General features: G+C 38.0%; 1 protein-coding gene across 1 annotated transcript; it reads left to right on the top strand.

Annotated features, from left to right (window-relative positions):
- Positions 1–26: 26 nt before the first annotated feature.
- LOC123527228 (4-hydroxybutyrate coenzyme A transferase-like) lies at positions 27–27,670 on the top strand. Its single transcript, XM_045306562.2, has 9 exons — positions 27–256; positions 8,506–8,658; positions 9,542–9,668; positions 11,221–11,333; positions 15,569–15,757; positions 17,679–17,894; positions 18,684–18,821; positions 24,836–24,964; positions 26,531–27,670. Exons 1-9 carry the CDS (start codon positions 94–96, stop codon positions 26,713–26,715), a joined length of 1,413 nt encoding a protein of 470 aa, XP_045162497.2. The 5' UTR covers positions 27–93; the 3' UTR covers positions 26,716–27,670.

The raw sequence follows: 27,670 nt of genomic DNA, 5'->3' as shown, positions 1-27,670 counted from the left end.
TGAATTGTAGAAGAACAGAGACCTTGGCCGTAACCGGCCTTGACCCTCGAATGGACATGTACACAAGAAGGTAGCGGAGCCTGGAAAATAATAATGTCAGCGCTTTTTAAACCATTTTCACGGCTATTGCCGCGAGTGACAAGTATCGGTTCGCGTCGTTCTTTTTTTATTTATTCACCAGATGCACTCAGTCCTCAACATGATCGCGAACCGGCGAAGAAATGTGCCGAAGAAGCTGTCCAAGCGATTCAGTCAGGTCAGTACGTGACCGCAAAACATTTGTTTATTCTGACAATCAGCTGTAACAGGTGGAATTTTGTTTTCCTTTTTTTAGCTCATCTGTCACGTAGTGACAGGGTGAGCTTTTGTGATCGCCCTATGTCCGTCCGTCGTCCGTCCACAATTTTTTGTCTGCACGATAGTGGTTTCATTTATGATTTTATTTTAACCAAACTTGCACACAACTTGTATCTTTTCTTGAACTGGCCAGATCCCCTTATGGGTTCCAGAGTTATGGCCCCTGAAAGGACCAAAATTAGCTATTTTGACCTTGTCTGCACAATAGCAGCTTTATTTATGATTTGATTTTTACCAAAACTTGCACACAACTTGGTTCCTTTCTTGAATTGGCCAGATCCCCTTATGGGTTCCAGAGTTATGGCCGCTGAAAGGGCCAAAATTAGCTATTTTGACCTTGTCTGCACAAAAGCAGCTTCATTTATGATTTGATTTTTACCAAAACTTGCACACAACTTGTATCACCATAAGATCTTGGTTCCTTTCTTGATCTGGCCAGATCCCATTATTGGTTCCAGAGTTATGGCCCCTGAAAGGGCCAAAATTAGCTCTTTTGACCTTGTCTGCACAAAAGCAGCTTCATTTATGATTTGAATTTAATCAAACTTGCACAAAACTTGTGTCACCATAAGATCTTGGTTCCTTTCTTGAACCGGCCAGATCCCTTAATGGGTTTCAGAGTTATGGTCCCTGAAAGGGCCAAAATTAGCTATTTTGACCTTGTCTGCGCAGTAGCAGCTTCATTTATGATTTGATTTTAACCAAACTTGCACACAAATTGTATCACCACAAGGTCTTGGTTCCTTTCTTGAACTGGCCAGATTCCTTTATGGGTTCCAGAGTTATGGCCCCTGATAGGGCCAAAATTAGCTATTTTGACCTTGTCTGCGCAATAGCAGCTTCATTTATGATTTGAATTTAATCAAACTTGCACAAAAACTTGTGTCACCATAAGATCTTGGTTCCGTTCTTGAACTTGCCAGATCCCATAATGGGTTCCAGAGTTATGGCCCCTGAAAGGGCCAAAACTAGCTATTTTGACTTTGTCTGCACAATAGCAGCTTCATTTATGATTTGATTTTAACCAAACTTGCACACAACTTAAATTGTATCACCATAAGATCTTGATTCCTTTTTATACGCCCTAAGAGATGTATGATGTTATTGCCTCCGTGTCCGTCTGTCTGTCTGTCTGTTGGTTAGCAATTTCCCTTCCACTCTGTGATTCTTGAACCCCTTGAAGGATTTCAAAGAAACCTGACACAAATGTTCACCTCATCGAATCGATGTGCAGAGCACATGTTTCGGATGGCTCACTTCAAGGTCAAGGTCACACTTAGGGTTCAAAGGTCATATGACTTTGTTTTGTGTGTATATAGCTCTGCATTTGCGTTGCATTGCAGTGCTCTTGTTTTTATTTGGCAGATCCTTATTTTTTTAATTACTTCCCTTTTATGTTACTATAAATAGCTTATTTAGTAAGTTTTTTACTGTTGGCCTTAGAGAAAAACCGAGACCTCTTTCCTATGGTACAACATGGATGGTACCCCTAATTGAGGAATGTATTTTGACATATCTGTACCTTTAAGAAAATTTCAACTATATTCTTATGATTCTTTTAATTGATCTTGATTATGATTTTTTGACTTTCTTGTCCTTAAGTGCAATGATGACAGGTGAGCGATATAGGGCCATTATGGCCCTCTTGTTTTAGTTATACCACTTGCTTGCATGATTTAATTAGGAGAATATGTAGAATCGAGTCAGTTGGTTGAGATACCATTTTGATGGTCTACTTCACTGGCACCAGAAGAAAGAAATTGTTATACCTTACCCCTAGGTATTCTTTAAGAACCATGGTCATGAAGGGGAAAATATACTAACCCGTTTCAATCGTACATTTCTCAACTTAAACACACAGTTCGGTGAATGGGTACCTAGTATATTGAACAAGCGATAATTTATCTTTATGTGCACCAGTCACATTGTCTCTATATTGCATATTGCTGAGATTATCAACATATATTATGCTTTTGTCAACGTTACAGAAAAAACTTGCGTGACCTTCCTAATGAACATCCGGTCTAGAGGTCACGGCAGTGTGCACATGTCAGGCGAAACGTAAACAAACAAAAACAGAATTTAAAAAATTCACAATTTTACACTAAAACTCTAAATGATGAATGAAATTCATCTTGTATAATGATTTTTAATTTGAAATCATCGTAACATTGGTCTACATCATTCTGTTCTGTTTATTAGTCCCCTACTGGTTGAAAACCAGTTTCGGGGACTATAGGAATGCACTTTTCCGTCATTCCGTCCGTCCGTCCGCAATTTCGTGTCCGGTCCATAACTCTGTCATCCATGAAGGGATTTTAATATTACTTGGCACAAATGTTCCCCATGATAAGACGACGTGTCATGCGCAAAACCTGGACCCCTAGCTCAAAGGTCAAGGTCACAATTTGAGGTCAAAGGTCAACAGGGCTTTTTTCCTGTTCGGTCCACAACTCTCCCATCCTTGAAGGGATTTTAGTATTACTTGGCACAAATGTTCCCCATGATGAGATGACGTGTCATGCGCAAATCCCGGACCCCTAGCTCAAAGGTCAAGGTCACAATTGGAGGTCAAAGGTCAACAGGGCTTTTTTCCTGTCCGGTCCATAACTCTCCTATCCATGAAGAGATTTTAATATTACTTGGCACAAATGTTCCCCATGAGGAGACGAGGTGTCATGTGCAAAACCTGGACCCCTAGCTTAAAGGTCAAGGTCACAATTGGAGGTCAAAGGTCAACAAGGCTTTTTTCCTGTCCGGTGCATAGCTCTCCCATCCATGAAGGGATTTTAGTATTACTTGGCACAAATGTACCTCATAATAAGACGATGTGTCATGCACAACTTTCAGACCCCTAGCTCAAAGGTCAAGGTCACACTTAGCAGTCAAATGTTAACATAGCATGAACAGGGTCTGTTTCGTGTCCGGTCCATAACTCTGACATTCATTAAGGGATTTTAATATCACTTAGCACAAGTGTTCCCTATGATGAACTCAAAGGTCAAGGTCACAATTGAGGGTCAAAGGTCAACAGAGTTTTTTTCTTGTCCCGTCCATAACTCTGCCATCCATGAAGGGATTTTAATATTACTTGGCACAAATGTTCCCCGTGATGAGACAATATGTCATGCGCAAAGCCCAGACCCTTAGCTCAAAGGTCAAGGTCACAATTGGAGGTCAAAGGTCAATAAGGTTTTTTTCCTTGTCCGATCCAGATCTCTGTCATCCATCAAGGGATTACAATATTACTTGGCATAAATGTTCCCCATGATGTGACGACGTGTCATGCGCAACACCCAGTACCCTAGCTTAAAGGTCAAGGTCACACTTTGAGATCAAAGGTCAAGAGGATTTTTTTCATATCCGGTCTATAACTTTGTCATGCAAAGCAGAATTTAGATATCATTTGGCACAAATATTCCCCTGGATGAGACAACATGTCATGCGCAAGAACCAGGTCCCTAGGTCTAAGGTCAAGGTCATATTTAGAGGTCAAAGGTCAAATTCAAGAATGACTTTGTACGGAACATTTCTTCTTCATGCATGGAGGGATTTTGATGTAACTTGGACCAAATGTTCACCACCATGAGGCACCCTTGTATTTAGAATTACGTTCCTTTGTTATTACTATAAATAGATTTTATTGTAACTTTTTTATTACTGGCAGTAGAGAAAAATCAAGACCACTTTTCTGTGGTACAGCATGCATGTTACATCCAATTTTTAGGTGTATTTTGATCTATCTCTACCTGGTAAAGAGTTTCTTGTGGACTTATATTATTTAGATTTTCTTTTTTTTTTAAAGATTAATTTCCCTTTGTTGTTACTATAAATAACTTACATGATAACATTTTTATAATCAGCCAAAAAAAATCAATATGAAAACAACTGTGGGTTTTTATATATGCACATTTTAATCCAAGTGTGTTGTTATAACATATTGTATATGTAGTACAATATTGTTTATACATCATTGACAGATATCAGTTCATTATGTTATACTGCAGTAGAGAAAATTAGGTGCCTTCCAGTAGGGGACTTTGTATTGCATGGCAATACTTCATTCACTTGTTTTATTCATTTTGCACATTTATGCTGCATTTTCACATATTAGCAAACACGTGTAGTAAAATGACGATTGACATACATTTTCACAACAGCCAATAAGAATGGTTTTGTAATCTAGAACGGAACTTCACCAGGGAAGGTCAAGCAAGTTTTTTGTGTAACATTGAAAAAGCTATAAACTACGCGTTATTTTTGTAAGATAAGAAGTATTGAAGAAATGTATCCAGTACACAATGGAAGATAAATTACCAGTTGTTTGCTATCCATAGTACACATTTACCGAACTGCGTGCTTTAGGTATGAAATGCGCGATTGAAACGGGTTAGTATATTTTCCCCTTCATGACCATGGTTCTTACAGAATACCTAGGGGTAGGGTATAACATATACAGAGGCATTTTCTTTCTGGTCTGGCACCAGTGGTCTACTAAAACACTACAGGGTTACAGGTCTAGTCCAACAAATTTGACACGATCCTAGGAAATATTGAGATAATTTTTATATGGGCAGTATCTCCACTCGCGTCAAGCACGTACTCGAAAGACCAAAATAGTGGAGGAAATTTCCGATAGAATTTTCATCGCTGCCGACGCTAAAAGGGGATTCGTTTCCTCATTGATTTATGTAAAAATTATCAATTTCCAAAATTACGAATTTTCTGGTGATTTAAACCTATGTATGTATTGTACACGATTAATGTTTACAACATCTACATGCCAATACAGTTGAATATCGTTACCTCGATATCGTTTAGCTCGATACTCCGGTTAGGACGATGTGTTTGAGTCGGTCCCGATTTTTCCCTATTTATCTTAATGTAATTATTTATCATTACCTCGATATGATTAGCTCGATATTTTGTTTAGCTCGATGAGATTTTTCAGTCCCGTCAACTTAACTAACTGTTTTTGCACCTGGCTTCGTCGATATCACAGCTTGTCAAAAAATATCCATGTTATTTGTAAGGTGTGAAAATCAACCTATTGTTGTCCGGCGATGTATTAATCATATTCAAGTTAGTTTGTGTGTTTGTTTTGTTTGTTATTTAATCTTTAATCCAATTTAAATGTCAGGAAGTTTGCATTTAATTCCCAGTAATTAGTCTTATAAAACACCTTGCAAACAGGAAAACTGTTTTCCAATATAACAACTAATTTGGATGAAATATTTTGTTTGACAGAGTAAAAATCTGCCATTTAGGATTGAGTAACAATGTGCGTAATTTTCGTTATCGAAGCACATTCAAATGGACGTCCGACACAAGAACAAAATAGTCTCAGATAGTCGATATCGTTATGTCGAACTTCGGATACGTCGATGCAGTTTTTAAAGTCCCTTGAATATCGAGGTAATGGTATTCGACTGTATGTGCAAGCGAAAAAAACAAATGACGTAACATGACTGTGTACTGTGAATTACCCTCCATTATTTTAGATTGCCCAGTCACAGTTATAAAACAATCTAAACGTTGAATTATTTTGACTACTGGCAGGTCTTAACAATCTATAGAGATTTAGATAGGGATGCTTAGTCGGTTCATTTTCATGATTGACCATCCAAAATAGTCCGACTGGTTTCTGATCAGTTTTTGATTATTGATTGAACTGGTTTTTTAAAATGTGAAATGAAAATATATGTAAAGATTACTGCTTCTTAATGTGGTAGCTACTTATTTTATGAATCAATACATTTTCGTCTATGAAAAGACAAAAAAGGTTAACCATTATTATTGTTTTTGCCCTGTCGTCCATCCGTCATACTTCATTTCCAATCAATAACTGGAGAACGATTTGACCTAGAACCTTCAAACTTCACAGGATGGCAGAGCTTATGGAGTAGACGACCCCTATTCTTTTTGGGGTCACTCTGTTAAAGGTCAAGGTCACAGGGGCCTGAACATGGAAAACCATTTCCGATCAATAACTTTAGAACAACTTGACCTAGAATGTTGAAACTTTATAGAATGATTGGACATGCAGAGTAGATGACACCTATTGATTTTGGGGTCATTCTATAAAGAAAAAGGTCACAGGGGCCAGAACATGGAAATCCAGTTCCAGTCAGTAACTTTAGAACTATTTGACCTAGAACCTTCAAACTCCATAGGGTGATAGGACTTACAGAGTGGATGATCCCTATTGTTTTTGGGGCCACTCCATCAAAGGTCAAGGTCACAGGGGCCATCCGTCCATCACACTTCATTTTCGATCAATAGCTGGAGAATCATTTGACCTAGAACCTTCAAACTTATTAGGGTGATAGGCTTACAGGGTAGATGACCCCTACTATTTTTGGGGTTACTAGATCAAAGGTCAAGCTTGAGAACCATTTGACCCAGAAACTTCAAACTTCATAGGATCATAGGACTTACAGAGTAGACTACCTTTGATGTTTTTGGGGTCACTTGAGCTAAGGTCAAGGTCACAGGGGCCTGAACATGGAAAACCATTTCCGATCAATTACTCGAGAACCATTTGACACAGAATGTTGAAACTTCATAGGATGGTTGGACATGCAGAGTGGATGACCCTTATTGATTTTGGGGTCACTCGATCAAAGGTCAAGGTCACAGGGGCCTTAACATGGAAAACCGTTTCCAATTCATAACTAGGCCTCTAGGCCCAGACTGATGAAACTTAGTCGGATGATTGGACATGCCAAGTATATGATCCCTGTTGCAGCTAACCATCAGTGTCTCTTTGACTTATTCTTCTGTCCCCTATTGACTTCTTGCTTATTATGACTTTGCATTGGGGGAGACATGCGTTTTTCTTCAAAAGCATCTTCTAGTTATCGTAGGGTTTTCGACATAACCAGCAAACCATTCCCTGCAAATCAAGATAAGTCTTATTTTTGGAAACACTGGAATCTGCATCATACCTCGAAGCAGCTCACACTTGAAAATTACACAATGGGCTGTGCTAGGTAAAAAAAGATAATGAAGGATAGAGGATGAACGATTGCAAGAGTTGAAATAAAGAAATAAAAACGTGTGTCAATCTGCCTGTTCATCTCTTCGGCCCAGACCTATCTGGTTACAGTGGCTGCACCCAGCATGGCAATGGGGATCACCAGTAAATACTTTTAGCAAGGCTGCTGTAAACTAGAGTGAGGGTGATGGCAAGGATAGCATGTCAGGGGTTTTGCAACTTCAGCTGGCAAAATGTTCAATGCAGTAATGGTTTTGGAAAGAATACGTATAGATCTGCAGTAAGATGGGGAGACAATGGGAGAATCTGGTATAGTCCTAGGCTAGGCTGAGATACTGGCTGGCTGGAATGTCCACAAGGTCATCAGTGATTTGTACATCATGATCAGTTGGGCCGTAGTCTGTCAGGACTCGAATGTTTCTCATCACAGGTGATCTAGCTTGGAGGATACACTGCTGATGTTGTAATATCTGTTGGTCTTTCAGCACTCTTCTTGACCAACTCCAATATGTGAGCCGTTCCATGGGAAAACCAACATAGTGGGTATGCGACCAGCATGGATCCAGACCAGCCTGCGCATCCGCGCAGTCTGGTCAGGCTCCATGCTGTTCGCTTTTAAAGCCTATTGGAATTGGAGAAACTATTAGTGAACAGCATGGATCCTGACCAGACTGCGCAGATGCGCAGGCTGGTCTGGATCCATGCTGGTCGCATACCCACTATGTTGGTTTTCTCATGGCACGGCTCATGTGTTTCTGCTCCTACTTTGTATGGGTTCCAGACTATGGATTGATACTCCAGGTTTGATCACATAATGTCTTTTGAAGGTGGTGCCCTTAGCCTCTTAATTGATAATGTGGAGGTAACATTGAAGGAACGCAAGTGTGCTGCCCTTCACTGTCTTGTGGATATGGTAATGTGACAAAGACGCTCTTGGTAACATGTTCTCAGAGTTATTTTGTTTCCGAACCCATTGAAGGGTATGGCCATTGAAGGTATACTCCAGTGTGGTTGAGGTCCACATATAATAGAGTTGGACATATAGAATGCCACACTTTTCAGGGTGGATGCATATAGTGACCACAGCAATTAAAAGAATTAAGAATCATTTCTCTAAGTGTATAATTTAGAGAATTATATTTTATATTCAGGTCACAAAATATTTGTCCATGGATGTGCTGCAACACCAAACTACCTTCTGTCAGTGCTGGCTGACTATGGAAAGAAAGCCGCTTTAAAAGATGTTGAGTTAATACATATACCAACTGTCGGTCCTGCAACTTACACTGAACCAGAGTATGAAGGTACTGTATACATTCGTATAAAGTAATAATAGTTTACTCCTAATAATTAATTTAATTAATTTTGAAATGAAACAGAAAAAAAGGAAAGCAAAGTATTCCAAGCAGAAAATGGTTATTTAGTGTTATTTCTTAAAAGCTCTCTTCTCTGAGGAAATCAAAAAGTTATGGTGTTGTTGATAGCTATACAACTTTTTAATTATTCTGATATATTATTCATGTGGCAGAATGCTTTTAACCCTTACCCTGCTAAATTTCTATAATGAACTTGTCCATCTTTCACTTTGGACAGTACCATTAACTGTTAAAAGGGCTGCTTACCAAAAATATACTGACTGAATGACGAACAGTGCACATCTTGATCATGATCTACATTGTTCCCAAAGGCAGAATCAGTCGTGTCCAGCATGATAAGGGTTAAGGTAGTAAACCAGTAATGTTATTTGCCAAATTACATACTCACTGCATGCGATTTCCACATTCTCCGTTTATCTTTTTGGAAATTTCCAAAAGTCGAGTGCACATTCAGCTGTATTTACGTTGAGAGAATGGCGAACTGCATAACGAGAGTACGTTACTGTGAAATCATTAATATTCGTGGCGGACTAATTTTCGTACATTTCGTGGTTGAGTCAATCCACGAAATTTAATCCCAATGAACAAGTAAAATTCCCATTCATTTTATGTTTCAAAGTTGAAATCCACGAATCCATATCCCCACAAAATCGCTGTTTTAACCAAAACCACGAAATTTCATGCCCCACGAAATTAAATGATTTTACGTTATGCGGAATTTGCCAAGTGTCATTGCGAGTCCACTACCTTGTGTTATAATCTCCATAACGGGATACATGTATGATTATTATGCGGTACATTTGTGCTTAAGGTATTTTTCGATCAAAGTCGCTGTTCATTGGAGCAAACTGTAGGAAGGCCATAGCTGAGGGACGAGCAGATGCAGTGTCAATCTTCCTCAGTGAAATTCCACTTCTGTTCAGGAGAAAGATTTACAAGTATGTAGTTTAATCTTACTTTGGGAAAGTGATTAGGTTATAAACCTAGTAAGGAGGTCACAAGTTTTGTCTTCTAGCTAAATTTTCAGAAATGTGTTTATTTTCCAGCGCATGTGTGGAAGTTGCTTCCCATCAGTCATTCATGTCAGGAAGTTGTTATCCACCTGTTATTCTTTTGACGAAGTTTTTTTCTCGCATCTTATCATGTGAGGGAATTGTTAACCGCCTGTCATTCATGTGATGGAGTTGTTTTCTACCTGACATTCATGTGAGGAAGTTGTTTTCTACCTGACATTCATTGTGAGGAAGTTGTTATCTACTCCTGATTCATGTGAGGAAGTTGTTATCTACTTTTGATTCATGTGAGGAAGTTGTTATCCACTTCTGATTCATGTGAGGAAGTTGTTATCCACTTCTGATTCATGTGAGGAAGTTGTTATCTACTCCTGATTCATGTGAGGAAGTTGTTATCCACTTCTGATTCATGTGAGGAAGTTGTTATCTACTCCTGATTCATGTGAGGAAGTTGTTATCCACTTCTGATTCATGTGAGGAAGTTGTTATCCACTTCTGATTCATGTGAGGAAGTTGTTATCCACTTCTGATTCATGTGAGGAAGTTGTTATCTACTCCTGATTCATGTGAGGAAGTTGTTATCCACTTCTGATTCATGTGAGGAAGTTGTTATCCACTCCTGATTCATGTGAGGAAGTTGTTATCTACTTTTGATTCATGTGAGGAAGTTGTTATCCACTTCTGATTCATGTGAGGAAGTTGTTATCCACTTCTGATTCATGTGAGGAAGTTGTTATCCACTTCTGATTCATGTGAGGAAGTTGTTATCCACTTCTGATTCATGTGAGGAAGTTGTTATCCACTCCTGATTCATGTGAGGAAGTTGTTATCCACTCCTGATTCATGTGAGGAAGTTGTTATCCACTCCTGATTCATGTGAGGAAGTTGTTATCCACTTCTGATTCATGTGAGGAAGTTGTTATCCACTTCTGATTCATGTGAGGAAGTTGTTATCCACTTCTGATTCATGTGAGGAAGTTGTTATCTACTCCTGATTCATGTGAGGAAGTTGTTATCTACTCCTGATTCATGTGAGGAAGTTGTTATCCACTCCTGATTCATGTGAGGAAGTTGTTATCCACTCCTGATTCATGTGAGGAAGTTGTTATCCACTCCTGATTCATGTGAGGAAGTTGTTATCCACTTCTGATTCATGTGAGGAAGTTGTTATCCACTTCTGATTCATGTGAGGAAGTTGTTATCTACTTTTGATTCATGTGAGGAAGTTGTTATCTACTCCTGATTCATGTGAGGAAGTTGTTATCTACTTCTGATTCATGTGAGGAAGTTGTTATCCACTTCTGATTCATGTGAGGAAGTTGTTGGAAGATTTTTGCCAGGAAAATTGTTCGTATTTCAAGTACTGTTGGAATATGTTGTTATTCCCAACATTTTATTAAGCACAATAAGCAAACAATTTAATCTGTACAAAGACATAATTGGTGAATGCTTTCACTATATGCTGTTTTGTGTATAGGTTGGATGTTGCCTTGATACATGTCAGTCCACCAGATCAGCACGGATTCTGTTCTCTGGGTGTAAGTGTTGATTGTACAAGAGCTGCTATCCAAGCTGCTGATTATATTATAGGTAAGGGCATTTAACTTTACCAGAGGTTTAAAGTGCATGTATGTCATAGGTAGGCTGATGTTAATATTGGCTGGATAGTGTATATTCAGACAGGACAATATGTATTAAAGTAGGGCAGTGTATATAAAGCTAGGACAATGTATATTAAAGTAAGGCAGTGTATATAAAGCTAGGGCAATGTATATTAAAGAAGGGCAGTGTATATAAAGCTAGGACAATTTATATTAAAGTAGGGCAGTGTATATAAAGCTAGCGCAATGTATATTAAAGAAATGCAATGTTTTAAGATAGTGCAAAGTATATTAGGCTAGGGCAGTCTGTATTAAGCTAGTGCAATGTATATTAAACTAGGGCAATGTGTATTAAGCTAGGGCAATATGTATTAAGCTAGTGAAATGTATATTAAGCTAGGGCAGTGTGTATTAAGCTAGTGCAATGTATATTAAGATAGGGCAGTGTGTATTAAGCTATGGTCATGTATATTGTATATTAAGCTAGGACAATGTATATTAAGCTAGGGCAATGTATATTAAGCTAGGACAATGTATAATAAGCTAGGACAATGTATATTGAGCTAGGGCAATGTATAGTAAGCTTGGGCATGATATATTAAGCTTGGCCAATTTGTATTAGATAGGGCAATGCATATTTAGGTACAACAATGTAAAGTTAGGTATGGCAATGTATATTTGCATATGACAATGTATATTTAGGTATGACTATGTATATTAAGATAAGGCAATGCATATTTAGGTACGACAATACATATTTAGGTACGGTAATGTGTATTTAGGTATGACGATACATATTTAGGTACGGCAATGTATATTTAGGTATGGCAATGCATATTTAGGTATGGCAATGTATAGTTATTAATTCCCCGCCGTGGCGGAGGGATTATAGGAATGGTCTGCGTCCGTCCGTCCTTCCGTCCGTCGGTCTTTCCGTCCGTAACAAAATCGTGTCCTGTCCATATCTCCTAAACCCCTTGAAGGATTTTTAGCTCACCTGTCACATAGTGACAAGGTGAGCTTTTGTGATCATGCAGCGTCCGTCGTCCGTCCGTCCGTGCGTCAGTCCGTCCGTCCGTAAACTTTTGCTTCTGACCACTCTAGAGGTCACATTTTTTGTGGGATCTTTATGAAAGTTGGTCAGAATGTTCATCTTGATGATATCTAGGTCAAGTTCGAAACTGGGTCACATGCCTTCAAAAACTAGGTCAGTAGGTCTTAAAATAGAAAAATCTTGTGACCTCTCTAGAGGCCATATATTTCACAAGATCTTCATGAAAATAAGTCAGAATGTTCACTTTGATGATATCTAGGTCAAGTTTGAAACTGGGTCACGTGCTGTCAAAAACTAGGTCAGTAGGTCTAAAAATAGAAAAACCTTGTGACCTCTCTAGAGGCCATATATTTCATAAGATCTTCATGAAAATTGGTCAGAACGTTCACCTTGATGATATCTAGGTCAAGTTGGAAACTGGGTCACGTGCCATTAAAAACTAGGTCATTAGGTCAAATAATAGAAAAACCTTGTGACCTCTCTAAAGGCCATATTTTTCATGGGATCTGTATGAAAGTTGGTCTGAATGTTTATCTTGATGATATCTAGGTCAAGTTCGAAACTGGGTCACGTGCCATCAAAAACTAGGTCAGTAGGTCTAAAAATAGAAAAACCTTGTGACCTCTCTAGAGGCCATATATTTCATGGGATCTGTATGAAAGTTGGTCTGAATGTTCATCTTGATGATATCTAGGCCAAGATCGAAACAGGGTCATGTGCGGTCAAAACCTAGGTCAGTAGGTCTAAAAATAGAAAAACCTTGTGACCTCTTTAGAGGCCATACTTGTGAATGGATCTCCATAAGAATTGGTAAGAATATTCATCTTGATGATATCTAGGTCAAGTTCGAAAGTGGGTCACGTGTTCGAAAGTGGGTCACGTGCCTTCAAAAAGTAGGTCAGTAGGTCAAATAATGAAAAAACGTTGTGACCTCTCTAGAGGCCATACCCTTGAATGGATCTTCATGAAAATTGGTCAGAATGTTCACCTTGATGATATCTAGGTCAAGTTTGAAACTGGGTCACGTGCCTTAAAAAACTAGGTCAGTAGGTCAAATAATAAAAAAACCTTGTGACCTCTCTAGAGGCCATACTTTTCATGGGATCTGTATGAAAGTTGGTCAGAATGTTCATCTTGATGATATCTAGGTCAAGTTCGAAACTGGGTCAACTGCGGTCAAAAACTAGGTCAGTAGGTCTAAAATTATTAAAATCTCTTGACCTCTCTAGAGGCCATATTTTTCAATGGATCTTCATGAAAATTGATCTGAATGTTCACCTTGATGATATCTAGGTCAGTTTTGAAACTGGGTCACGTGCGGTCAAACTAGGCCAGTAGGTATAAAAATAGAAAAACCTTGTGACCTCTCTAGAGGCCATATTTTTCATGAGATCTTCAGGAAAATTAGTGAGAATGTTCACCTTGATGATATCTAGGTAAAGTTCAAAACAGGGTCACGTACCTTCGAAAACTAGGTCAATAGGTCAAATAATAGGAAAACCTTGTGACCTCTCTAGAGACCATATTTTTCAATGGATCTTCATGAAAATTGGTCAGAATTTTTATCTTGATAATATCTAGGTCAAGTTCAAAACTGGGTCACATGAGCTCAAAAACTAGGTTACTATGTCAAATAATAGAAAAAACGACATCATACTCAAAACTGGGTCATGTGGGAAGAGGTGAGCAATTCAGGACCATCATGGTCCTCTTGTTATAAAACTTGCCAAGTTGGGTCAAAGGATCACCTCATCAAGACGATGTGCAGAACCCATGAGTCAGTCATGCCGGCTCAAGGTCAAGGTCACAACTTAGGGTCAAAGGTTTGAATCTTCCATTTTGTGTCCGCTCTATATCTCCTAAACCCCTTGAAGGATTTTCATCAAACTTGGGTCAAACGATCACCTCATCAAGGCGATGTGCAGAACTTATGAGTCAGCCATGTCGGCTCAAGGTCAAGGTCACAACTGAAGGTCAAAGGTTTGAGCCTTCCATTTTGTGTCCGCTCTATATCTCCTAAACCCCCTTGAAGGAATTTTATAAAACTTAGGTCAAATGATTACCTCATCAGAACGATGTGCAGAAATTATGAGTCAACCATACCAGCTCAAGGTCAAGGTCACAATTAAGGGTCGAAGGTTTGAGCCTTCCGTTTGGTGTCCACTCTGTATCTCCTTAACCCCTTGAAGGATTTTCATCAAACTTGGGTCAAATGATCACCTCATCAAGAACTCATGAGTCAGCCATGTCAACTCAAGGTCAAGGTCACAACTGAAGGTCAAAGGTTTCAGCTCTGTATCTCCTAAACCCCTGGAAGGATTTTCATGAAACTTTGGTCAAATGATCACCTCATCAAGATGTTGTGCAGAATTCATGAGTCAGCCATGTCAGTTCAAGGTCAAGGTCACAGCTAAAATCAGGTTTTACTCTTTCACTATCCATAGCAGTGGCGGGGGATTTAGCTGTCTTTCAGACTGCCTTGTTAGGTATGGCAATGCATATTTAGGTACGACAATACATATTTAGGTACAGCAATGCATATTTAGGTATGACGATACATATTTAGGTACGGCAATGTATATTTAGGTATGGCAATGCATATTTAGGTACGGCAATGTATAGTTAGGTATGGCAGTGTATATTTGCATATGACAGTATATATTTAGGTATGAGTATGCATATTTAGGTATGACAATTCATATTTAGGTACAGCAATGTATATTTAGGTACGACAATACATATTTAGGTACAACAATGTATATTTAGCTACGGCATTGTATATTTAGCTATGGCAATGTATATTTAGGTACAACAATGTATATATTAGGTACTACAATGTATATTTAGGTAAGACAATGTATATTTAGCTACTACAATGTATATTTAGGTAGAACAATGTATATTTAGGTACTACAATGTATATTTAGGTAGAACAATGTATATTTAGGTACTACAATGTATATTTAAGTACGACAATGTATATTTTGGTGGGGTAGAGTCTGCACTTTTTAGTGTCCAACTGCAACATAGGTAAGACTTGATGTTAGCGTATGAACATTATAGATTAAATGGTCGATAGATATTGTATGAAATTGTGAAACTTCCCTTGTTAATACTTTATAGTATGGTATTCATAGGTTTGAACTAAATATATATCTATTCATTTTTAGCTCAAGTTAATGAACATATGCCTAGAACACTGGGTGACGGGCTTATACATCAGTCTCACATTGATTGTATGGTAGAACACAATACACCCTTGCCGGAAATAATGCCAATTATCAGGACTCCGGAAATTAACGAGATTGCGCGACTGATATCTGATAATCTAGTGGAGGACGGGGCTACACTTCAGACAGGTATCTGTTTCAACCAATGAAAATGTTTCTAATTAGCATATATATTTATATATACATGGACAATAAGGCTTGTAATACATTTGTATGGAGAGGAAATTCATTTTTTTTTTGCAGTGTAAGATAGAAAAATCAATGGTTTTAAACAAATGTTGCATATTTGATACCCTCTTGATTTAATTCAGGTTTACGAAAAAGTTAACTGTTATGAGACACTTCACTATCACTGTAGCCTTCTGTTGTAAAATTATACGTGCTTATGGTCAATTATTTGTAAATACAGAACAAGTCTCACTAGATGTGTAATGAGTGAAAAACATATTTGAGGTATTTCAGATATATTTTTATCTAATTCAGTAAAAGTTCACTGAAAAATGTAAAATAAATGTGGAGTATATACTATTTTATCTTCTTCTTCCCCAGTAATTTGGTTATACATATTCAAGTGGCAAATAAGTAATTTTATGTTGTTGTTTTTCAGGTGAGTTTTTGTGATCGCCCGATGTCCGTCGTTTGTCTGTCTGTCTGTCTGTCTGTCAACATTTAGCTTGTGTATGCGATAGAGGCTGTATTTTTCAACTATCTTCATGAAATTTTGTCAGAATGATTACCTTGATGAAATCTAGGCCAGATTCGAAAATGGGTCAACTGGGGTCAAAAACTAGGTCACTAGATCAAATCAAAGAAAAACCTTGTGTATGCGATAGAGACTGTATTTTTCAATTGATCTTCATGAATTTTGGTCAGAATGATTACCTTGATAAAATCTAGGCCAATGTTCGAAAATGGGTCATCTGGGTTCAAAAACTAGGTCACTAGGTCAAATCAAAGAAAACCCTTGTGTGTGCGATAGAGGCTGTATTTTTCAACAGATTTTCATGAAATTTTGTCAGAATGTTAACCTTGATGAAATCTAGGCCAAGTTCGAAAATGGGTCATCTGGGGTCAAAAACTAGGTCGCTAGATCAAATCAAAGAAAAACCTTGTGTATGCGATAGAGGCTGTATTTTTCAATTGATCTTCATGAATTTTGGTCAGAATGATTACCTTGATGAAATCTGGGCCAAGTTCGAAAATGGGTCATCTGCAGTCAGAAACTAGGTCACTAGGTCAAATCAAAGAAAAACCTTGTGTATGCAATAGAGGCTGTATTTTTCAACTGATTTTCATGAAATTTTGTCAGAATGATAACCTTGATGAAATCTAGGCCAAGTTCGAAAATGGGTCATCTGTGTCAAAAACTAGGTCACTAGGTCAAATCAAAGAAAAACCTTGTGTATGCGATAGAGGCTGTATTTTTCAATTGATCTTCATGAAATTTTATCAGAATGATAGCCTTGATGAAATTAAGGTCAAGTTTGAATATGGGTCATCTGGGGTCAAAAACTAGGTCGCTAGGACAAATCAAAGAAAAAGCTTTTGTATGTGATAGAGGCTGTATTTTTCAGTTGAGGTTCATGAAATTTGGTGTGTTTCTCAGGTGAGCAACCTAGGTTTTCTTTGAAACTAAAATTCCAATAAGAACTAAGTGCAGGTAGTACTGGAATGACATTTAATGGGATGAAGAAATACTGTAAAATCACTTAATTTCGTGGGTAGAAATTTCGTGGTTTTGGTCAAAACGGCAATTTCATGGGGATATGAATCCGTGGATTTTAACTTTTGAACATAAAATGAATGGGAATTTGACTTGTTCATTGGGATTAGATTTTGTGGATTGACTCATCCACGAAATCCACGAAAAGTAGTCCCCCACAAATATTAATGATTTCACAGTATAACAGTCATTGCTCACTCGGAGTCCCTAAGTTAGTACATGTGAATGTATTTATTGTAGGTATTGGAAATTTGCCAGATGCGGTTCTGCATAAATAATACAACCACTAAGTCCCTAAGTTAGTACATGTGAATGTATTTATTATAGGTATTGGAAATTTGCCAGATGCTGTTCTGCATAAATTATACAACCACAAAGATCTGGGCTTCCACTCTGAAATGATGAGTGACACAGTGGTAAATCTCGTAGAGAAGGGTGCACTCACAAACGCCAAAAAAAGCATCCAGACTGGAAAAATAGTGGCCAGTTTTGGCATGGGAACCGGAAAGTTATATAAGTTCTTGGATGATAACTCATTTGTTTGTATGATCATTTTTATTTTTTGACTTTTTACAGATTTGAGTTAAAAAAAATTCTGTTTAATGTTAGAAAAGGTTGTTGATTTTTATGGCATCACTGATATTCATAAGGAACTTACTGTCATGGATTGCCATGAATTTCATTTATAATTTAGTGCGTCATTTCACAAAATGTAAACTTTAATTAAATAGTTGTCCTTTGGTAATCTTTATGATTTAAGTTTCATGGATTTTCCATGCCCCACAAAAATTAATGATTATTTGGGTTCAACCCATACAGTTTTATGCTCTCGTTTTTATGAAGTTGAAAAAATTGTGTTCATTGAAATTTTAGCAAAAGAAAGTAATATAGTGTGTTTAAGTGTATTGTTTGAAGTGGCATTAACAAGATATATCAAAGGGATATGATCCGCGCCATGAGAAAACCAACATAGTGGGTTTGCAACCAGCATGGATCCAGACCAGCCTGCGCATCCGCGCAGTCTGGTCAGGATTCATGCTGTTCGCTATTAGTTTCTCAAATTCCATTAGGCTTTGAAAGCGAACAGCATGGATCCTGACCAGACTGCGCAGAAGCGCAGGCTGGTCTGGATCCATGCTGGTAGCAAACCCACTATGTTGGTTTTCTCATGGCACGGCTCATAATTATTATTGTTTGTTGGACAGAATCTGTTGTTGATGGTGTCAGGGTACAAAACACATATAGTCAAAACATAATGTTTGAACTTTTCTTGCAACTTACTTATAGATGAATTTATATTTGATTTGTGTATCTATTTTGCTATTCTTCCAGCTATGCATGAATGTGACTTTACCAACAATATTTCGCTGATTTGCCAGAACCCACGTGTGACAAGCATCAATACCTGCCTTGAAGTTGATCTTACAGGACAGGTGTGCTCCGATTCCATTGGAAGTTACATGTACTCTGGTAGGTACTTTAAGTAATTATGTCTCCCCTGTAGGAGACATATTGTTTTTGCCTTCGCCGTCTGTCTGTCCGTCCGTCCCCATTAAACTTGTACCGCTTTCACAGGTCAAACTGCTGGCCGGATTTCAACGAAACTTCACAAGAGTAATCAGTACTAAGCCTAGTTGTGCATATTGCCTGCATGTTCTGCTTTGCTGAACAAAATGGCTGCAAGAGCTAAAAATAGAAAAATCTTTTCCGAATTCACAGGTCAAACTGCTGGCCGGATTTTGACAAAACTTCACAGGAGTGATCAGTACCAAGCCTAGTTGTACATATTGCCAACATTTCCGCTTCCCTGCACAAAATGGCCAACAGAGCTGGTCCATCATTAGTTTGGGCAGTACCCCTTATTAATCAAAGGGGTATTCACTGAAAATTTACTGACTGAATAGCAAACAGTTCAAATTATGATCATCATGCATTCATCGCAAAGGCAAAACCACTTGCTGCCAGTAGGCTAAAGGTTGAGGATACTTGACCAGAAAAATTTTGGTAGGCAGGTAGGTATTTTTTAGCTCACCTGTCACAAATTGACAAGGTGAGCTTTTGTGATCGTGCGGTGTCCGTCGTCCGTACGTGCGTCCGTAAACTTTTGCTTGTGACCACTCTAGAGGTCACATTTTTCATGGGATCTTTATGAAAGTTGGTCAGAATGTTCAGCTTGATGATATCTAGGTCAAGTTCGAAACTGGGTCACGTGCCATCAAAAACTAGGTCAGTAGGTCTAAAAATAGAAAAACCTTGTGACCTCTCTAGAGGCCATATATTTCAGGAGATCTTCATGAAAATTGGTCAGAATGTTCACCTTGATGATATCTAGTTCATGTTCGAAACTGGGTCACGTGCCATCAAAAACTAGGTCAGTAGGTCTAAAAATAGAAAAACCTTGTGACCTCTCTAGAGGCCATATATTTCACAAGATCTTCATGAAAATTTATCAGAACGTTCACCTTAATGATATCTAGGTCAAGTTTGAACCTGGGTCACGTGCCATCAAAAAGTAGGTCAGTAGGTCAAATAATAGAAAAACCTTGTGACCTCTCTAAAGGCCATATTTTTCATGGGATCTGTATGAAAGTTGGTCTGAATGTTCATCTTGATGATATCTAGGTCAAGTTCAAAACAGGGTCATGTGCGGTCAAAAACTAGGTCAGGAGGTCTAAAAATAGAAAAACCTTGTGACCTCTCTAGAGGCCATATATTTCAGGAGATCTTCATGAAAATTGGTCAGAATGTTCACCTTGATGATATCTAGTTCAAGTTCGAAACTGGATCACGTGCCATCAAAAACTAGGTCAGTAGGTCAAATAATAGAAAAACCTTGTGACCTCTCTAAAGGCCATATTTTTCATGGGATCTGTATGAAAGTTGGTCTGAATGTTCATCTTGATGATATCTAGGTCAAGTTCAAAACAGGGTCATGTGCGGTCAAAAACTAGGTCAGGAGGTCTAAAAATAGAAAAAGCTTGACCTGTCTAGAGGCCATACCTATGAATGGATCTCCATAAAAATTAGTCAGAATGTTCATCTTGATGATATCTAGGTCAAGTTCGTAAGCGGGTCACATGCCGTCAAAAAGTAGGTCTGTAGGTCAAATAATGAATAAACGTTGTGACCTCTCTAGAGGCCATATTTTTCATGGGATCTGTATGAAAGTTGGTCTGAGTGTTTATCTTGATGATATATAGGTTAAGTTTGAAACTGGGTTAACTGCGATCAAAAACTAGGTCAGTAGGTCTTGAAATAGAAAAACCTTGTGACCTCTCTAGAGGCCATACCCTTGAATGGATCTTCATGAAAATTGGTCAGAATGTTCACCTTGATGATATTCTAGGTCAAGTTTGAAACTGGGTCACGTGCCTTAAAAACTAGGTCAGTAGGTCAAATAATAAAAAAACCTTGTGACCTCTCTAGAGGCCATACTTTTCATGGGATCTGTATGAAAGTTGGTTTGAATGTTCATCTTGATGATATCTAGGTCAGTTTTGAAACTGGGTCAACTGCGGTCAAAAACTAGGTCAGTAGGATTAAAATTAGAAAAATCTTTTGACCTCCCTAGAGGCCATATTTTTCAATGGATCTTCATGAAAATTGATCTGAATGCTTAACTTGATATCTAGGTCAGTTTCGAAACTGGGTCACGTGCGTTCAAAAACTAGGCCAGTTGGTATAAAAATAGAAAAACCTTTTGACCTCTCTAGAGGCAATATTTTTCATGAGATCTTCATGAAAAGTAGTGAGAATATTCACCTTGATGATATCTAGGTCAAGTTCAAAACAGGGTCATGTACCTTCGAAAACTAGGTCAATAGGTCAAATAATAGAAAAACCTTGTGACCTCTCTAGAGACCATATTTTTCAATGGATCTTCATGAAAATTGATCAGAATTTTTATCTTGATAATATCTAGGTCAAGTTCAAAACTGGGTAACATGAGCTCAAAAACTAGGTCACTATGTCAAATAATAGAAAAAACGACGTCATACTCAAAACTGGGTCATGTGGGAAGAGGTGAGCGATTCAGGACCATCATGGTCCTCTTGTTTTTTCTTCCAAGTTTTTGCTGCACATGCCCCCTCGCCCACCGACTCCCTACCCCCCCCCCCCCCCCCCCACCAAAAAACAACACTTTTATATTTGTGTGCTTAAGTATAACAACAGGCATGAATGGGTTTGGTAGGTCAGAAGTCAATGTTGCAGCAAGGACAAATCTGTCCGTCATGTTTTGTGTCTAGGGCACAACTTAAGAACTATTGAAGGAATTGACTTTAAACTTAGAATATAGATTAGTGGTGATCACATTACAGTCCCCCCCACCACCACACACACACCACACATGCATACATTAACCTCCTTCCTCCCCCTCCTACAGTGACATTACACCCCAACCCTAAACAAACATCTCATCTGATCTGAAACAGGGGGAATATTGCCCCTCTTTGTGGAGCTCTTCTTGCATAGTTTCTGTTAAAACAGTTTATTAGAGAAAAGGCCCGCCCGCTTAGCTCAGTAGGTAGAGCGTCGGACTACGGATCGCGGGGTTGTGAGTTCGATGCTCGGACGGGGCGTATGTTCTCCGTGACTATTTGATAAATGACATTGTGTCTGAAATCATTAGTCCTCCACCTCTGATTCATGTGGGGAAGTTTGCAGTTACTTGCGGAGAACAGGTTTGTACTGGTACAGAATCCAGGAACACTGGTTAGGTTAACTGCCCGCCGTTATATGACTGCAATACTGTTGAAAAACGGCGTTAAACCTAAAACAAAACAAACAAACAAAATTAGAGAAAAGTTAGTAGTTTCAGTGTTCTATATCTTTTAACAGTCCTTAAACACATTTTGTGCAGACTTGGTAAATGTATGTTGTAGACATTTTCCAGGATTGAGATTGTTACCTGTTTTTAGCTTGACTATTCGAAGAATAGGGGAGCTATCCTACTCGCCCCGGCGTCGGCGTTAGCGTGGGCGTCACACAAATTTTAAAGTTTGCGTACCACCCCAAACGTTTTCAAAGTCCATTGAGATATTGCTTTCATATTTTGCATACTTGTTTACCATCATGACCCCAGTCTGTAAAAAGGAGGAGGCAACTCTATCAAGCATTTTGACTGAATTATGGCCCCTTTTTGACTTAGAATAAATGTTAAAGTTTGCGTACCACCCCAAATAGTTTCAAAGTCCATTGAGATATTGTTTTCATATTTTGCAAACTTGTTTACCATCATGACCCCAGTCTGTAAAAAGGAGGAGGCAACTCTATCAAGCATTTTGACTGAATTATGGCCCCTTTTCGACTTAGAATATGCTTATTGTATACTGAGAATAGTCGAGCGCGCTGTCCACTGACAGCTCTTGTTATGTTACCTGAAATGTTGTTTTGTTTGAAAAACTAATTTTTAGCTCACCTGTCACAAAGTGACAAGGTGAGCTTTTGTGATCGCGTGGCGTCCATCGTCCGTGCGTGCGTGCATGCGTAAACTTTTGCTTGTGACCACTCTAGAGGTCACATTTTTCATGGGATCTTTATGGAAGTTGGTTAGAATGTTCATCTTGATGATATCTAGGTCAAGTTCGAAACTGGGTCACGTGCGATCAAAAACTAGGTCAGTAGGTCTAAAAAAGAAAAACCTTGTGACCTCTCTAGAGGCCATATTTTTCATGAGATCTTCATGAAAATAGGTCAGAGTGTTCACCTTGATGATATCTAGGTCAAGTTCGAAAATGGGTCACGTTGGGTCAAAAACTAGGTCAGTAGGTCTAAAAATAGAAAAACCTTGTGACCTCTCTAGAGGCCATATTTCTCAATTGATCTTCATGAAAATTGGTCAGAATGTTCACCTTGATGATATCTAGGTCAAGTTTGAAACTGGGTCACGTGGGGTCAAAAACTAGGTCAGTAGGTCTAAAAATAGAAAAACCTTGTGACCTCTCTAGAGGCCATATTTCTCAATGGATCTTCATGAAAATTGGTCAGAATGTTCACCTTGATGATATCTAGATCAAGTTTGAAACTGGGTCACGTGTGGTCAAAAACTAGGTCAGTAGGTCTGAAAAAAGAAAAACTTTATGACCTCTCTAGAGGCCACATTTTTCATGGGATCTTTATGAAAATTAGTCAGAATGTTCACCTTGATGATATCTAGGTCAAGATCGAAACTGGGTCACGTGCGGTCAATAACTAGGTCAGTACATCTAAAAATAGAAAAACCTTGTGACCTCTCTAGAGGCCATATTTTTCAAGAGATCTTCAATGAAAATCTTGATCAGTAGAATGTATCATCTTGATAGTAAATAGAAAACTTGACTCTAGAGGCATTCTCATGGATCTTCTGAATTGAAGTTCAGTTGTGAATTGGTCATGTTCGAACGGTTGTCGTCAAAAACTAGGTCAGTAGGTCGAAAAATAGAAAAACCTTGTGACCTCTAGAGGCCATATTTTTCATGAGATATTTCATGAAAATTGGTGAGAATGTTCATCTTGATGATATCTAGGTCAAGTTCAAAAGTGGGTCACGTGCCTTCAAAAACTAGGTCATTAGGTCAAATAATAGAAGAACCTTGTGACCTCTCTAGAGGTCATATTTTTCAATGGATCTTCATGAAAATTGGTCAGAATTGTTTATCTTGATGATATCTAGGTCACTTGTGCTCAAAAACTAGGTCACTATGTCAAATAATAGAAATAACGATGTCATACTCAGTTCAACACTGGAGGGGGGAGTAGGCTCATGTGTGGTGTACCTTATTAAAATTCGTTCTAAGGCCACAAAAAAACTTGTCACTGCTCAAAATGGTAGAGCGAAATTTCATTATGTCATTATGGTCATCTTGTTTTAACAAAATGATTTTCGTATGCTAATAAAATAAATCATTTTCAAAGGCAAGCATCTTATATGTCTACACAACAATTTTTCTTAAAGATATGCTACATCAGCCTGCAACATCGGGTGAATTTTTTCAACATGTTCATTTCCACCAAGTTTGGCATAGAATGTTTATATGACACTGTAAAATGATAAAGTAGGCGAAAATAAAAGTTAGATGTTGGTAAAAATGCAAGAATTATGTAAATTTTCTGTACTATTTCAAAACCCTTACAACCATTTACTACCTTCTGCACAATATTTTTGATTATTTATAAGAATTTCTTGTGAAAATCATGTCATTAAATTTATACCACTAGTCACTTTCAGCGTATACGTTCTTACTTTTCAGAGAATTTTGAGAGAAATTATTTTTGTCTAAAATGCATGGGTTAGTCCCTTTAATATTTCTTGCTGTTTCAGCCACTTTCTTGAAATTGAGGCTCTAACTTGTGTATTTATACAGTAAAATATAATTCTGTACAAGTAAAGTATACATTTTTATAAACTAATGTGTGGTTTCAGAACAGCCAAAACTACTATTAATAATTATGAATCAGTAAAAGACTGAAAAACCTGAAATAAGTTACAACTATTTGTTTTCCAGGTTTTGGTGGCCAGATTGACTTTGTCAGAGGAGCAGCCTTGAGTTTGGATGGAGAGGGTAAACCAATTATAGCCTGCACATCCACAACAGATGAGGGAATATCACGTGTTGTTCCTACTTTGAAAGAAGGTTAGTAATTATGATGGCAGCATGACTTCAGAGTCAGGAATTGTAGAAAAGTCATCTCAAGTTAACCCTTACCATGCTGGACACGATTGATTCTACCTTTGCGACCAGTGCAGAACATGATCAGCCTGCACATCTGTGCAGTCTGACCATGATCTGCACTGTTCGCCATTTAGTCAGTATCTTTTTTGTATGCACCCCTTTTAACAGTTAATCGTACTGTCCAAATTGAAAGATGGACAAGTTCATTATAGAAATTTAGCAGGGTAAGGGTTACTTTATCATCACAACTGGTAGCCTGTATTGATGACTTGTTCGAAGAGGTTTAGCCTCTCCAGCACTTATGATTGGATTACTTGCCCCTAACTACTTCAGGTTTGACCTTGCTTGAGGCTGAATTAGTTCATATGAAAAAGTCACCAGGTGGATGGTCTACAAAAAGCTAGTGGTTCCTTTTAGATGCCTGCTATTGTATTAATTAGTTCTTGAAAGGTCCGCCATCTTAAAGCAGAAAAGTAGCTGTAATAATGTCCTTAACTATTTCGTTGTGACTTTAAAGTTTAAACCTACAAAAATATTGGCATAACCTGGTCAAGTTCGAGGGAATGAAGTGTGACTGTGTAGGGAATGAAGTGTGACTGTGTAGGGAATGCAGTGTGACTGTGTAGGGAATGAAGTGTGACTGTGTAGGGAATGCAGTGTGACTGTGTACTTATTAGATTGATTTCAGATCAACATAGGTACATTTACAACATATGGCTGCATACAAGTTCTCTTTAAGTAAATTTTATAAATGATGATGATGAAATTAAAACTTTGATTCTTGAGACAGTAACTATAATAATATAGCATAAGAGTGACAATGACATGTCTGTTGTCAGCCCGAGAAACAGAATATCACTTGATGCATGGTTTGCTTGTATCACTATCATGAAAATGATCAGCAGACGCTTGCAAAAACTGAAGATCTCTAGGTATCAGCAGACGCTTGCAAAAACTGAAGATCATTAGGTACTTAAACAGGTTATATTGAAAATGAAGGGGCTGAAGCATGTATGCAGTGGTCCAGTGGTAACACTGTCTGACTACGAAATAAGGGGTCGTGAGTTAGAGCCCCCGCTCCTCTAACTAAAAATTACTAAAATTTGGATAAGAGTCCCACGTATGGGTGCCATGTATGGGTGCTTTACACCTGGCATGATAAAGAACCAGGGAAGCTTCTGGAATCAGTGTCTTCTGTATCTTGCACAATTCTCCAACTAACATTACTAACAGTCTTCAGGAGGAGTGGCCCATATTGGTTACCAGTGGCGACTATAAATAAGCTTAAATACACACACAATGAAGGGGCAGTCATATGACATGTAACAGTGAGGTCACATGAATAAGATATTAAAGAATAATGTTTTGAAGAGTTGTCACACAGCATCACATAATCAAAGCGGCTCAGTTGCTCATGAATGATAATGGGGTATAACGATGATAATTGTCAGGTAACAAGAAGTTTCATTTCAGATTATTTTCTTCGAGGAAAATTTTACATGAAAAACGTTTTTATGTTATTTTCAGGTGCTGGTGTTGTCACGACCAGGGCGCATGTCCATTATATTGTCACCGAATATGGTATTGCCTATCTGTTTGGTAAAAACCTTAGACAACGAGCATATGAAATGATTAAAATAGCGCACCCATCGCAGAGAGAATTGCTTGAAAAAGCGGCATTTGAACGCTTCAAGTGTATGCCATCACCTTGAATTTTGCGCTAAATCTAAGTACATTTCAACTTGAGTTCTTTTTATTCTGTGAAATAGACAGTAGACCTGGATGTAAACGTTGAATACTTTATAGACTGTGACGCAAAATCACATATTTGTTTTAGAACTTAGGCTTCATAAACATTATACTAAGTTCCTTCTGCATTCAATTCAGGGATGATATATCGATTTAGTAGTAAATGTAGTGCTAGATGAATTTGTTTACGCTTAAAGCTGATAGAAAAGGTTTGATTCCTATATTTTTGCAATGTTATTGTTTGATTCACATATTCTGCGAAAGTGTTTGTCTTGAATTTCTTCCAGATTTTGCAAGACCTAAATTCATGTATAAGTAATAAATTAGTGACAGTCAAAAGATTTTCCAAAATGGTTGATTAACTTCTTGAATTTTTAAATTGTTTTAAGTGATCGAATCACAATGACATTGTTTCCTAAAATAAGTATTTCCCCCACCCAATGACTGTTTGTTACAATTGACAAGGTTTTTTATGGTTAGTTTATAGCTGCTTTAATTTAGAAATCTAATATTGTCACCCTCCTTTTTAGTTCTTTAGAGTCATATATAATATCAATATAAATTAAAGGGACATGACTCTAGATGTACAACACACTAGGAGGGCTTGATTGTTTAAGCCGATTTTGCCCGGTACACCGATTTAGCCAGATTTATGCCCATTTCAGTTAGGCTTGTTGTGTGCGTATCAATTGGATACACTCGCAGGACATGTCAAAAGCTCATTTCAAACAATATGGCACATTTCTGTGTACCAGTATTGTGATCTGTATAGCTCAGTGTTGAATGAATCCAGCCCACCTAGTCCTATTGTCATAAATTTTAAAATGATAATATCTATAAAATAGAATTGTTAAAAACTGATATTGCCCAGTATGTGTTTTTTTATAAGTAGGCTGAATATTCAAATTCAGTTGTGAT

This window comes from Mercenaria mercenaria, chromosome 14 (genome assembly GCF_021730395.1).
Source record: "Mercenaria mercenaria strain notata chromosome 14, MADL_Memer_1, whole genome shotgun sequence".
Lineage (NCBI taxonomy): Eukaryota > Metazoa > Mollusca > Bivalvia > Venerida > Veneridae > Mercenaria > Mercenaria mercenaria.
This window is presented reverse-complemented; position numbering and strand designations above follow the sequence as displayed.